This window comes from Colossoma macropomum, unplaced genomic scaffold (assembly GCF_904425465.1).
Source record: "Colossoma macropomum unplaced genomic scaffold, Colossoma_macropomum, whole genome shotgun sequence".
NCBI lineage: Eukaryota > Metazoa > Chordata > Actinopteri > Characiformes > Serrasalmidae > Colossoma > Colossoma macropomum.
The window spans coordinates 37,005,702-37,021,082 of NW_023494804.1; the positions used below are offsets into that span (position 1 = coordinate 37,005,702).

A 15,381-nucleotide genomic window follows, 5' to 3' on the forward strand; every position below is an offset into this window, starting at 1 on the left:
CCTTAAAATCCCAGGATTATTACATACTAAGGCTTATTTTTCAGTAACTACAGAGACTTCAATGCAAACTTGCCAAGCTATTCTTAGGTGATAGAAGTGTGTGATAAAACTTTGAGCCTGCCGGTGGGTTCTGGTCATTTGAGGAGTTAATATCAGAACCATGACAAATAAATGGGTTAAAAATAAAGATGAATCTCTTGGCATAACTCCAAACTCCATATAGGTCATACTGGAGAACAGAACAAAGGCCAAACTGGAGTTGGCTGACTCCCACACTCATAAAATCATGAGGAATTCAGTGTAGGCACAAGCTTAGAAACAGGATGTGGAGGCTCAGTTTTTGACCTTGCAGTTGTAATGTCATGTACAGCAGGCAGTCCTGACTGCAACAACTGACCAAACACTGGGCAACCAGCAGACTGAGGCTGGGGCTCCTCGCCTACAAACACTGGAGCTCATGAGAGCTCAAACACTTCTGCACTTTTTATGTAAGAAGATCACAGATTAATAAGTAAATACGATATTCTGACAGTCAATCATCACACAAAAAAGCAAAGATATGTGGACCTTTGGTCAGCCTCAAAATTACACTGTTGTTAAGTGGTGTAGATACAGCCTGACAATCAAAATTGGGAATCTCCTCACTGCTATAAAGAAAAGCCCTGATGTAGAATCCACATGTAATATTTTTAGCGTGCTAGAAGTAATTTTACATATCGTTTGCATAAACCTGCTAGCAAAAAATAAAATAAATAAATAAGCAATAAACATCCCAGCCTCAGGTATCTACTGTATAGTGCATCTAGCTTTTCTAGCTTTTTAATCTCAGAATAATTCAGTGCTTGAGATGTAACCAGAGTCATCTAGAGGGGTTTGAAGTTAAACCAGGGATCACAATGCCTATGTCTACAACACAAATATTGCCATTTTATTTGCTATCCAAAACCACCAGTGAACCTACAAGCGTCTTCTAGGGTTTTATATGTAAGGACTATGATGATAAAATATATATTCATAAATATGAAAAAATGAGTTTTCTTTGGGGACTATTTTGCCTTAAAACACCCTGCACATATCCCTCCACCATGATTGGAATAAATTGATTAAAATATGTTTTAGACCAAAACTTTACCACAAAACTGCAGTAAAACTATGTGTCAGACATCAGGCAGCTTATGTCTAACATTTCATATAATACCTTTCTAGGAGGAGCTTTCGGAGGCATTAACCTCTTCAGACGTCTGGTTCCTATCACGCCCACTGTTAACGGTTCTGACTCGGTAAGTTTCTCTAGAACGAAGCACTTCACACCAAACCACTCCGAACGACTTCGTTTATATCTCAACCGTTTAATTATGAGGAAGATTTGAAAATACGGTTGAGTTCCCCTTTATTGTGGTAACAGAGAGAGAGAGAGAGAGAAAGACAGACAGACAGAGAGAGAGAGAGAGAGAGAAAGACAGACAGACAGAGAGAGAGAGAGAGAGAGAGAGACAGACAGACAGAGAGAGAGCGGCACAGAGAGAGAGAGAGAGAGAGAGAGAGAGACACAGAGAGAGAGAGAGAGAGAGAGAGAGAGAGAGAGAGAGAGAGAGAGAGAGACAGACAAAGAGAGCGGGTCGGTGGGCGTGGCCGTCTGAGTCCCGCGTGCAGTGCAACTCTCGGCGGCTGGAGCGCGAGCTCCCCCACTGGCGCGCGCTCACACCATCATGGCGGACGCTCACGCGCACGGCGGCGGTAACCTGGTCCCGGTGCTGCTTTCCTTCTCCGTGTTTTCGCGACTCTCCGCCGTTCCCGCCGGCTCGGGCTATGAAGTGCTTATCCAGAAGTTTCTCGCCATTTACGGCGCGCAGATCGACGTGCACCGCAAATTCCTCATGCAGCTGTTCTCGGAGGAGTGGGGTCAGTACATCGACCTGCCCAAGGGCTTCACCATCTCCGAGAAGTGCAGGCTCCGGCTGGTGCCCCTGCAGACAGACGTAAGGCTGCCGTTCGCGCTGTTTCACATTCACACCTTCACATATGGTCGTTGTGCTGCGTGTGAAAGAGAGAGAGAGAGTCTGTCACAGTCTCTTCCTCACACGTAGCTTCCAGCCTCCTGCTTTACTTTGACGTCTAAAACGCAGGTTTTTCACGCTGTAGTCGACCACCTAGACCTCCTGACCCCTTTATTGCTCTTTCCTCGTAGTTGTGACCGACATGCTTTACCTTGTTTTTCTTCCAGACGTCCTAAAAATAGCCAACTTGTTGCTTTTCGTGACAATAATGAAAGTGAAATGTGGCTGTGACGTCACAGGTTTTTGCTGTGATACGTGTTTTGTGCTGTAGTCTGTATTCAGAGTTACTGTTTGCCCCGAAGTGCCATAGAGAAACAGGCTGCTGTGTGTTTTATGGTGGTCTCCACACGCTGCCCTACATCTACATCTTCATCGCGTCTGTGTCCAGTAGACTGCAGCCTTAGGGAACCACAGTGTAACTGTTAAGTCAGCGTGCAGTCGCTTATGAAGAGTCCTCCTCAGTGGCCGTCCAGACATGACCAGTGGCCATGAAATGGCTTGTTTATATCGTGCACTACTAAAGATGTAGTGTTCCTGATCGTACAAAATGGGCCACATAATCCTCGGAGGCTTACGGCTTTTGTGTGACATCTGTTTCTGTGGAGATGCGTGTGGAAAAAAGAGGGGAATTATTTAGAAAAATAGCCCATTTACGTGCGAGAAACAGCTGTAACCACTAACTGCAGGTTTCCCTTCCAGTGTTTTCAGCGTAAGACCCAGCCAGGTGACTTTTTTTGATTACTGTGTGTTGTATACTGTGTTGGATTTAGAGCACGGCATATGGCTTAAAGCCAAATGATCTCTAGCTACAGTGCAATCAACAGACCAGACTAGAGAAGTGACCTTTTGATTAGGCCCACACTACGACCCTCTTTTTCATCTGCTTAAAGCCCAGACCAGTGGATCAGGTGTAGTGAGTCTCTGAATGGATGAGATGGAACGTGGAGTAGATTACGCCCATAATAAGCCGTCCGAAAACAATGCAGACCCGACAGCTCGCTGGGATATTAATAGCGCAAAAGGTGAGCCGCTGTGAGTGAGTGAGCTTGTGATTTCTCTTCCCTTGCTGTAGATCACAGCGCTGGGCAACCTCTCCCCAGCCACCACCGTCTTCTTCTGCTGTGACATGCAGGAGCGCTTCAGGCCCGCCATCAAGTACTTCGGTGACATCATCAGCGTTGGCCAGAGGCTGGTAAGACTGCGCCTTCCTCTGTCTGACCCCATTTATCTCTCTCTCTTTCCATCACAATGCATTTTTCACGGTTACTTGACCTCCTCTGTTTGGTGTGCTTATAAACGTTTCAGTGACAGTGCGCAGGCCGAGCACCACTTTATATGATGGTCTGTATTATTTAAAGGCACGAAGGGCAGACGATGACGGTTTATGGGCGTTTTTATTGCTTCCGTGAACTCATTCTCACTCAGTTTATCATCTGGTTTGTCTGTGCTGTCTCTGACCTCCAGATGCTTTTCCTGCTCATGCTCCCTTTTCCTGTGTCCCCAGGACCTGGATTTTGTCTGGCATAATCCATTTCAGTTATAGATTGAGGTCAACCCAGTCGTTAAAGAGGGGCTGTTCAGCTGCACTAATTTTAACAAAAACAGGACGTTCCGGAATGTCGAATAGGAACATGTTCTCGTTTATTGTTCACCTGTATATTGATTTCATGGATATTGTCTCTAGTCCTTCTGAATATTGATGAGCCGCCGTTGATTGGCGTGCACTGTCTGAGCTGACAATGCTAGCTACTGAATTAAAAAAAAGAAAATGCAACAATGACTGGACAGTTCCTTAGAAATCATTTTAATAACATTCATTGCCAGTACCCACCGTTTTGAGTGGCAGAGTTGTCGGACTACCATTGTAAAGTAAGGGCCGCAGTATGTTTGATGTTAACCACAGCGTGTGAGCTACAGCAGCAGTATTGTTCACACAGAAGATTAAAAGCTTTTTCCAGCAGGTCGGGGCTGAAACATTCATAGCCAACATTTGGAATACCTTTATGGACAGTCCCTTCCGATTTTGCACAATAAAGGAAGCATGAGCATGACAACAGTTGTTTGTCATAGAAAGGGATGAGAAGCAGACCGTAGAAGTGGCCTGCGGACGTGTCATGTCAGTTTCTGAGGATTTATACAACCAATGCTTTGAACAAACACAGGATACGGGGACAGCCAGCTTGTCCAAACGTATGGACAGTTAAAATCAATTACACTGCAGCAGTAAGGCTGCACTACGTAGACAAAAGTATAGTAGTAACGTGTTTATATTGCATCATGGTGGTTGTGATTGGCCTGCATTATTTTGATTAACATAACAGGGATGCACCGATATGGGAATTTTGGTCTGATGCCGATATCCGACATTTTTCACATACACACAATGCTGTTCAAAAGTTCTTTCATTTAAAGAATTTTCAATTAACATAGCCTAAAGTGTAAGTACATTTTTCAGTGTTAGTCAAAAAGCAGGAAACATATTTTAAAAAAAAATTACACAGATGCTTCAACAACTATAATTTAAAATGTTCAGTATTTACGGTGTCCACTCTTTGCCTTTATTACAGCTTACAGTTCTTTTCAGGAGACTTGCTTTCATTTTTTTCAAAGAAATCTGCAGGATTATTTTTCCACACCTCAGTCTTAGGAGTTTCACAATCCAAGTAGTCTCAAACACATTCAGTGATGCTGAGGTCTGGACTCTGGGGTGGTCAGACCTTTGACCTAAGAACACCAGCAGCTTCTGCATTTAATTTGCAAATTATCTTCTTTTTTTCTGTAATAGTTTATTCAGGCTGCTACTTCGTGACAGATTCCTTTCAGACTGATAGTGTTGAGTTATTTTCCCACAGTGGACAGATGAATAGGAACACCTGTGAATTTTTTTCAGATCTGAAATAGCTCGTCCTTAATTTTCTCTTGTCTCTGAAAGATGAAAGCTTTAAGTACTGTTTATCTGCTGATGCATAAACATATATAAAGTGCAGCGATTGGGATTAAATCCACCTGGATTAATATTACAGAGACATGTAACGTTTATTTCTGTAGCTTTACAAATGCAGTAGAAGGAATAAAAAGCAGACATTTAGTGCAGGAGCCCAGTGTGGTCTACATGCCCAGCTTATCTGGAGTACAATAAATAAATATAGATCATTTTTTAAAGCAGTTATCTGCTGATCTCAATATCTGCCCACATCAATGCAATGCAATGCACATCTATACAGAATACAGAGTACATGATTGACCAAGATGCACAAGGACACATTAAACACATTGTGATTGGTTAGAGGGTCATTTTCAGATTGCAGCCTTCTACGATATCAAAAGCCAAATATTGTGAAAATGATTAACAGACAGTAAGTTGTACAGCCAAACTGAAGAGTGAGACAAACTGAAATCTTTCAGTTGGTTTGGGATGGTTGTGTCAGGCTGAAAGCTGGGAGTCGTTGCTCTGGAACCTGGTTCATCTACAGCACATAAGCAATAAAGGTTCATTTTTTACTTGTGTGTTTTAGCTCCAAGGGGCTCGTATTCTAGGCATCCCTGTCATCGTGTCGGAGCAGTACCCGAAAGGCCTGGGCAGCACGGTGCAGGAGATGGACCTGACAGGAGCCAAGATGGTCTTTCCTAAAACCAAGTTCTCCATGGTGCTTCCGGAGGTGGAAGCCACCCTGGCTGAGATTCCAGGAGCCCGTAGCATTGTCCTCTTTGGAGTTGAGGTTAGCGACTCGTCTGCCTTTGTTTAATTGGATTTGGTGCAGTACAGTGTGTGAATAAAAATGAATAAAAATCATATTAAAATAATAATTTTTTAAAATGTGGCACTGCTGGTCTGTTCCAACTTTCAATCAAGCTAAATATTGTGATGTGTATCATGTATCGTCAGAATGTCTCAAGGTGTCATGATTTTATGTTTTTGCCGCATCGCTCGCCCCTCCAACCTGGACACTTCTGTTTTGGGAAGGTCATTTTATTGAATTGAATAGATGTTATTGAATAAATGAGTATATTATTGAATTGGATATGAACATGAATTTTCAGTTTCTTTTATTGGTTATTCACTTTCTTTCATTGACATTGATAATCTTTAATCTCTGTAGTTATTTAAATACCAAATCATATATACAAATGTGTATTATATGAAGTAACTGAGTAAATTACAATTAACTGCAGGTTAGAATTGCACAGTAGAAAAGCTGTTTTTGCCCAATAACATGGAGAAGAATCTTGAGGCTCATGTTTGGAAGAACTTCATAATAGGATATCTACTCTAGACAGGCGTTTGTGTTGGGGCTTTTTTTTTTTAACATAACCAAAGAATGAGTTCAACCAAAGAATGCAAATGTGGATAATAAAAGCTAGTATTGTTAATTTTTGCCATTGTTGTCATTCATGTTTGCCCGAAACTCCAACTTAAATTGTTCTAGTAGTTCTTGGTCAGGTTTTTCTAGAGAAACATTCACCATGATTTATGATTCATATATTCATGTAATGAAATGAAGTGGTTTGTCCAATTAAATTTCTCTTACTGTAGAAGCTATTTGCTTGTTTGCTCTTGGAGATGCTGCCATCTAGTGGTGTAAACAGCAGGTTGCTTTGTCTTATTTCAAATTTAAAGTGAACATTGTGAACAGTGTGTCTTTTCTGTTACCTCTTTTGTGTGCATATTTTTCTTGGTAGTAAAAACCACCATTGAGTAACTGTAATCTGATCTACACACATCTGATCTACACACAGACTCACGTGTGCATACAGCAGACGGCCCTGGACCTGATCGGGAGGGGTTTTGAAGTGCACATTGTAGCTGACGCAACATCCTCCAGAAGCATGATGGACAGAATGTTTGCACTAGAGGTAACATACTCAAATATTGATGCCCCAAGAATATTGTTCCAAATTTTACAGTGCTGATACCAATATGGATACCTCGACTCTGATACTGATTCCCAATACTTTTTTTTGATACCTTTGTTTATTTACAAACAAAGTGGGTGTGGCTTAAACATGGGAGTTGAGTGCATTTCCTGATGTTAACAGATTACAGATTACTCATTAAGCCCTGATGTTAGTCACATGCATGCATAATGTAATTTAGGCAGGCAAGATTTTGGAACAAGCATGCTTACTGGCTCACAAATGCTAATACTGACTACTTAGATACTGAAATGTAGTATTGAATGGCATGGAATGATTCAGTACCTTATTGTATTGAAGTAATTCATTTGGTACTGTACAAGTATTGGATTACGATATCCAGCCCTAGATATCACTTGCGTATGATTCATGAACCTAATGTTTATGTCCACTGAAAATAGGTTGATGACCTCTACGCTGCAGCTAAATGCACTTCTGAAACCCATGGCCGCTCGTTCTAAACACACCAGCAGTTTATAACTGAGATTGAGTTGCATCATGAATCACATTCATTTAATTTTTCTCAGTTGTGATTATTTTTTTGGCCCAAGCTGAAGCTTTGTGTTTAGGAACGTGTTTTGCAGGTGCTGCAGATTAGTATTCGAACCTATAAATCTGAAAAGAATTTCGGTAAGAAATGTAATACAATGAAATGTAAGTCTGTCACACAAAAACAGCACTGAATTCTGGATAATTTCACTCTTTATGCTGTTTACAGTGTTTACAGCCTTTTGCAGATCCTCTTCGTTTTGGTGACTCTGGTCTTATCAAGTGGTGCAGGATGTTTTAAGTTGGTGGTGCAGAAATTTTAAGCAGCAACAGTATGGCCTGCGTGGAGATGTCAACATTATATGCCAGTTAAAAAACAGAAACATGTCATAATGTGCTGTAATGTTGCAAGAAACAACTGACATCAAACTGCTGATGCATACCCTGATTTCTCTGCCCGCTCTCTCTCGCGCTCTCTCCCCCCACCCCCCCACCCCCCCCTCTGCACAGACTGGATGAGCTGAGCACACCCTGGTTGTTGTGTGGCTCAATAACCTACACACTGAAATTCAATACTTAAGCATACCCAAAGCAGCCAACAGCTGTCATGTTGAGCGATTTGGCTCATAATGAAAATGCAGTTTTAATGTAAACCAGGGGTGTCAAACTCAACCACTAAAGGGGCCATATTAAAAAAATTCAACAAATCTGTAGGTTTGTTGACTGTTTTATTCCATTTTTTAAATGACATTTTGCTGTAGCCTGAAGTGGCCATTGTTTATTCAAAATAAGGCAAATCAACAGTAAAATATAGGCACGTGTAGTAGACCTTGAAATATTACATGAAAACTTGAAATATTAATCAAAATGTCCCCAGGAGGTAGATCTTTAAAACCTACCTATTTGCTTGATTTAGGCACCTGGCATCTTTTCTTTGCTGCAAGTTCATTAATTCTTGGCATCAGTTTCTGAGCTGCTGAGCTAAATGCTAATATAAATGCTATATAAATGCTAATATCGGTTGAACTGCAGCTGAAATTTCATGGGCCAGATAGGATTGCGTTGTGGGCCTGATCTGGCCCACAGGCCTTGTGTTTGACATATAGGACGTAAACACTGCTGCATATTTTGAAAAAATGTATAAAAATATTCCACACTAAACAAGCATATATATAAAATATCCTGAAATCTGATGGTGCTACAGGAGACATTCATTTTTTGACCATATAAGATTTTTCTGGAGACTTCAGAGTTCTTCCTGCTGGAACCGTTGGCATTGTGGCCCATTTCTCAGAGATGCTGTAGTGCAGTTGTTCTTAATCTTGGTTCTGCACATAAAGAGGTTTTACTCTAAACAGTCCGTTCTGAGCTGGAGACTTACTGTCCTCTCGGGTTGTACAGCATTTGTTTCTTGTGGTTATTGACCAGTGACTAAATATACGGTCACTGGTGATACATCTGGGCCATTCTATCAAATCTTTAGAGTTTTTCTTGCTTTAGTCTTCTATAGTATATTAGCTCTGCCAGTTGGTTTTCCAGTATTGAAGTTTCAGCTGGTAACATACAGTTAAAATAGGCAATTATAATGTTTTGCCTCTTTGTTTGATTTTTACCAACATAATCAATGTGAGCATTACTGTCTAAAAGGATATATAATTCCAGTGCAGTCGGCTATATTGCATTATTGGGAAATACATTCTTTCAAGCCTCATTGCTTATGTGCTCCAGTCTGACAAGGTGTTTGTTATTTTGAGTTGGGGCGTTTGCATTTGGGCCAGCATCGATTTTAATCTCTCGTTTAGATGGATGAATTCTATTTTAGCATGAGCATGCCAGGTTTTAAAGCCTTGTTTGGACTGAAAGCAATACACACACTGTATTTAGAGCTCATAATAGGGTTTATTCTTAATGACAAAGCTGGGTAAAAACATTGTTTAAAGTAATTGTTTGAATCAAATTTACATGATTTTCTCTTAATCCAAATATAGTCGATCAGCCAAGTTGAGTTTAGTGTCTAAAGGTGTCTCTGCTTCTTTAGTTCTGCAGTGGAGATGCGAGGCTAATGTAGCTAACAAGTAAAGGAAGCGTATACGCCTCCACTGACCAAACTGAGTCCCCACAAATGCCTCAAAATGTCTCAAGTTGTTAAACAATCTCAAATAAATATGCTTAAGTGGCTTCTGATGCTGTATGTCATACTGTTATCAATACAAATAGATGAAAATATGCACAAAATCCAGACTTCAACTGTTTTTATCTGTTTTTTAAAGGGGATTATGTGTAGGCTTCATTTTAAACCATCATTTTTTAAACTACTTTCCTGATGAAAGCTGCTCTCCCTCTCTCTCAGCGCCTTGCACGCACCGGAATCATCGTCACCACCAGCGAGTCTGTCCTGCTGCAGCTCGTAGCCGACAAAGAGCATCCCAAATTCAAAGAGGTCCAGAATATCATTAAGGCCAGCGCCCCTGAGTCCGGCCTGCTGTCCAAGGTGTGAGGAGGTCCAGGCAGTGAAACGTGAGACGCTTGTCTGACTTGCTGCAGTCTTTATATTTTGCCCAACATCTCTTACAGGTTCTGCAAAAAGTTCTTCAGATTTGATGGATGTTTTCAAATATTAGTTCATTCACGTGTTTCAAATCGTACCAACTTTGTTAACAGGTTAAAACTGTAGTGTTTTAAGGTGGTGGCGGATTTAGCTGACGTTTACTTTTAGATGTCTGTTTGCTTGGCAACAAACTGGATAACTTGCCTAAGGCCACACAAAGGTATTGTTTAATGGATGTCTCACTTTTTAAATTGAAACTATGCTATAAATGTTGGAAGAGGGAATTAAGGGAATTAGTTCTTTCAACAGAAATATTGTCCTGTGTATCACTATGGACACCACTGGAACTGCAGATGGAGCACAAAACACCCCCCACCCCCCACCCACCCCCAAAATGCCCCAAATCCCAGTTTCATTCATCTAGAATCTATTAAACAGGTATTTTAATTTGCATGGTCCAGTAGTTTAATGGTTACGAAGTTAATAGCAATCATAAACCATGCTGAATGTGCAGTAAAAAGTTAAAACGTGAAGACTATTGTGACCTTAGTGAATGAAGTGGTGGTAGAATTGGCGGATTAATGAACTGCAGAAGCATGAGGAGTTCTACCGCTTTAGTTTGTGAGCTGAATTTGTACGAAAAACCTATAGGGCGACACTTGTAGTATGGGTAGTACTGTATTTCTGTGGCGTATTGCTTAAATAGGGCTACGTAAAGAAATGTGTAACGTCCCATGTTTGATGTGATGTGAAAACCCAAGGTCCCCAAGTCTGGAATAGTTTAAAATTCATTTGTCATTTCCCCTTAAAATTTTACCAACCACTTGTTCAGCTGTTTGCTTTATTTATTGAGGAGCCTACGTGCTCAGCTGTTACGGTTACATTAAAATCCTAGACAGAGAAGTTAGAGATGGCATCAAAAGCAGACTGCCTCTCATTTCATTAATTTCTTCATTTGGTTAAACTCCTGAAAATGTTACAAGCCATTAAATAACACCCTTAAAGTTATGTGCATGTTTGTGAAGGCATGAGAATGTCGTAAGTATTAAAAATGTACAGACTATTGAAACTGAAGTTAGTTTGAGCCATAATTGAAAACATTTCTGTTACATAATTTTGGGTCAGGCTTAACCCTTAGAAGTCGGGAGTTATTACTTTTGTTTTGATGCACTATTTAAATGTAATTACATAATAACATTGAATTATATGGTTATTATTTGAGTTACACACTGAATTTACTCTAATGATCTTAGAGCTGCACCAGTATCAGATTTGTGGGTTGAAGCCACTCTTCGACATTTTTCATGTACATATCTGCCAATGTGGATACATAAACATTTATATTGAAATTGGGACTACATGTACCTTCTTTAGCATTATAGAGGAATAACTTTAGTTTCTATAGGGTTACAAAAGCAATAAAATTAATAAAATGCAGACATTGTAGCACAGTAGCCTAGTGTCACCTAAACGTTCTGAGTACAATAAATACATCGTCAAATATCTGTTTGAAATATCGGTCAGATCTAAACATCTCTCCACTGCCGCTGATTATTTAATAAGCAGATATCGGCGGATACCAATATGATTGTCATATTTTTTTTTATTTTCAGTATGAATGAGTTTGAGCCTTTACTGCCCTTTTGCTTTCTGTTTTAATGTTGAGATGACAAGAAAAGCAAAAATGTAATGCGGTATGAAAGCTTAGAATCTGTACTTCCAACAGAATATCTCCATTTATTCAGTGAGCTGCTAGTGAGAAACTGAGCTGCTCTATGTTTTTGTCATTGCTGCCGATAACCATGACCTCTAAGGGTTAATGTTTTAGTTAATTGAATCAAGGCTGAAAAATCACCCAGCGTCATGTACTTCAAGTTACTGGTCACATTTATTATAATTTTTTTGTTGCTGTTTCTGTTGTGTGTGTTTGAAAGTCCTCCTGTAGGTTTATTTTGTGGTCTTTTTCCTGTGTTCTGTGTTTTCTGATTGAGTTCATGCACAAAACCCCTAAATGGCACTAAAGCTACATCGTCCTTTAAGTCTGAAAGGGCTGAAGGGTCTGTATGTTCACTTCCCAGCGTCTGATCCAGCTTTGCTCTCTGGCATTTACTGTTTGTGTATGTTTGTTACATCTTTTAAAGGTCTGGATACAAACATCACCCATTAATGTCATACATCTAAATAACATGCAAAGTCACACGCTCTCATGTAATATCTCTGAGTTTCTGCAACTACAGGCAGTTTCAGGCCCTATGAGTGAAAGGTGGGGGAAAACATCACTTGTTGCTTTTTCAGTCATAGATGACATGGCAGTCCTGTGATTTTGACTTAAGTAGATATCATGCTTTTATCATGCTTTTATATGGATGTTGTATTTGGAGCAAATCTTGGTGGTTTAATCCATTATTTGTGTCGCTGTCCATTTCACTTGTCTTGGGGTGTACTGTCTGTTTGGAAGTTTGGACACACTTGATAATTTCCTTTCATTTAAAGAATTAATTGTATTTATTTTGAAGGAAAGTGTGAGTGACAGTTCAGCAAACAACTTTTCAACATTTTCATTCATAAATGATTGGTATATCGAAGTAAATATCTAATGTAATGTGTTTATTCTTTGTCATTACTGTCATATTTTGTTTTTCTTGTTTAACAATCGATGGCAGCACATCTCAAATGTGACAGTGTAGTAAATAACACATAGTAAAAAACTGGAAATGACTACAGTGAATTAAAATAAGCCACAGCAAAGGTAATCTGGAAGGAAGTTTTGAGTATCTGATGAGGAGTAGCACAAATGATGATGATTTTTATTATTATTGTTAATATTATTATTATTATTATAATTATTGACAGTATGTACTGGTGTAAAATTAGGCCTGTAAAAAGTGCCTGTAGTTCCGCAGACAACCTTCTACTTTACCCCATTAAAGACAGTAAGCATGTGGATCAAATCGGAATGATGCAGATATAATTCCTGTTCGTCTCATTACATTTTTTTGTTTTGTTTTGTTTTTCCATTTTAACGACATGTCATCGCTAAACCACTGACGGATGGACTCATTGTGTCTAAAGTGTATCCAGACCCAAAGTAAGAGTGCAAGTGTAAACCTCCTCCAGCTGATGGTGTGTATACGTGTGTAAGCAGAAAGATTATATACAGTGCCTATTTATGAACAGTCCAAACTGATTGTACCTCTCGCATATAGCCTACTTCTTGATGTGACAAAATAGATTTGTGCACTTTGGTAACATAACTATATAAGAACACCTTCATTTTTGTAACAGCTTACATACAGTATGGAATAAATGTTTATATTATGCACTATGATAGACTTTGCCCAGTTTCATTGATTTACATGGTTTCTGTCATTTGATTAACAATAGACACAGTAGACTGATGCAAAGTACTGCTCTTATGAAGCATTAAAATGTGGCTAAGGCACTCATGGTGCCCCCTTGTGGAGAATATGCAGCCTGTTAAACATGAGTGTGCGAGTAAATCAGTCACAAGCCAGGTCAGTGAGGTGCTTCACATCTAAAAAAAATGTTTGTATATCTGCCAACACTTCGTAGCATCTTTATTTAGTTGTCATGTGGAGTCGCTCACTTTCGGATAGTGATATGAAGGCTTACGTTACCCTGCTAAAAAATGACACATGGTGCTTTAGCCTGTTTTGGATGGTCTAAGATGATCAAAGTAGCTGACCCGTTGGACATATAGTTGGTAGGCCAGTGGATTTAAGCTGGTCATGCTGGTAGGCCAGCTAAATCATTAACTGAAATGAAAAACCCTGTGCTGATCGACCGTCTAAAATGGTTAATCTGGCAGAGCAGCTTGGTCAAGATGGTAGAGCAGTTAATCCACTCCACATTAAATGTGACTTCTGTGGCATTACTGGAAATGAGGCCTGCATATCTAATTAATGCGCACCAAGCTGTATACAAAACTGAACACTAGAATGCTTGCTAATGTGTACACATGGTGTTACACACATGCACACAGGCTTCTTTCATAGGAAAGTCCACAGAATAAGTGCAAAATCAAATGAGGTTCCTTTGTGCTTATGTATCGTCACCTTTTAACCTTTTATCTCCATTTTTGTCATTTTTGGGTTTTTTATGCTGTGTGTAAATTTCATGATGAATGGACCAATAGAAATCGTCCATAATTACTTCAAAGAAACCTTTTTACAGTAACTTCCATTATAATAATAATAATAATAAAAATAATAATAAGAATAATGTTTTTTTCATTTTTCTGAAATGTTACCATCTTGGAGATACAAAGTTTTGTTATGGCAGCGATGACACTGTACTTGTGGTATATAACATTTTATTGTCTTTAGATTTGGAACAGGAAAAATATGTATCAACACAATCCAGGGTCTTTTCTGGTGAGGAGTGGACAAAGTGGACAAGCTTTGATCCCTTAAATTTTAAAGCAGTGGTGCCCAATACATCAATTGTGAACGACCAGTCGATTGCCCAGTTCTCGTTGGTGGATCGCGCCTCATTCAAACAGGCTATCACATTTCAACACTTTCTTACTGCTTCTGGTCAGTGTGATTGACTGACTGATGTGAAATGTGGATAGTCTCTCTTTAATTTACTGCTTGTTACCGTAGCTACGCCACAGCCTGCCTAAAGCGCTGCTGTGAATTTGCCTCTCTAGCGATCTCGAAAGTTTTCATTTATCAAAAGCCAGTTTGTGTGGCGCCATTTTTGCATTTTTCTTTTGTAACCTACGCGGACTCTTTCAGAGGACGAGTGCTAGGTCTCGCACAAAGCAACCGAAAACTTACCTCTTCCATGCAGAGCGGGAGGAGGACTATTTTCCTTTTTTTCTTTTTTTTTTACAGTGTCAGACTTTGAGTGCATCTGCTTGATTTGCCAAGTAGCCATAGCAGTTCCAAAGAAGGGGAAAGTTGAGAGGCATTTTCAAACTATACCCAGAAACTATGATGACGAAGTCTTCAGAATAAGGATGAGGCCAAATTTTTGTAAAAGGTAGATTATGATGACCTGTCCACTGGAAAAAGTAGATATCAAGCCATAAAAGTATGGGCACCCCGGCTTTAAAGCGTGTTCTGTTGGGCCTAGCTGACAAAACAGTAAAACTCTATGTAGAAACTCACATAAGTGATGATAAAAGACCAAAATTACATCCAAAACATATTTGTCAACAGAACATATTTGTTTGTTTTGTTGATCTATGAGTGAAAAATAGTTAAACAAACTGTAAGAAGGCTTTGGAACACTTCTGTTTACCACAGGCTGTGACAATTTTCAAAAAATGCCATTCAGGTTTTCCAGTAAGAAAAACGGCCTAGACTCTGCATTTCTTATTTGGGTATGATGCTGGCTACCTCACTG

At 39.7% G+C, this 15,381-nt stretch overlaps 1 protein-coding gene across 1 annotated transcript; it reads left to right on the top strand.

The window, feature by feature from the left end:
• The first annotated feature begins 1,702 nt into the window (after positions 1 to 1,702).
• isoc1 (isochorismatase domain containing 1) lies at positions 1,703 to 13,338 on the top strand. Its single transcript, XM_036594645.1, has 5 exons — positions 1,703 to 1,979; positions 3,130 to 3,249; positions 5,573 to 5,776; positions 6,795 to 6,911; positions 9,811 to 13,338. Exons 1-5 carry the CDS (start codon positions 1,710 to 1,712, stop codon positions 9,955 to 9,957), a joined length of 858 nt encoding a protein of 285 aa, XP_036450538.1. The 5' UTR covers positions 1,703 to 1,709; the 3' UTR covers positions 9,958 to 13,338.
• The last annotated feature ends 2,043 nt before the right edge of the window (positions 13,339 to 15,381 follow it).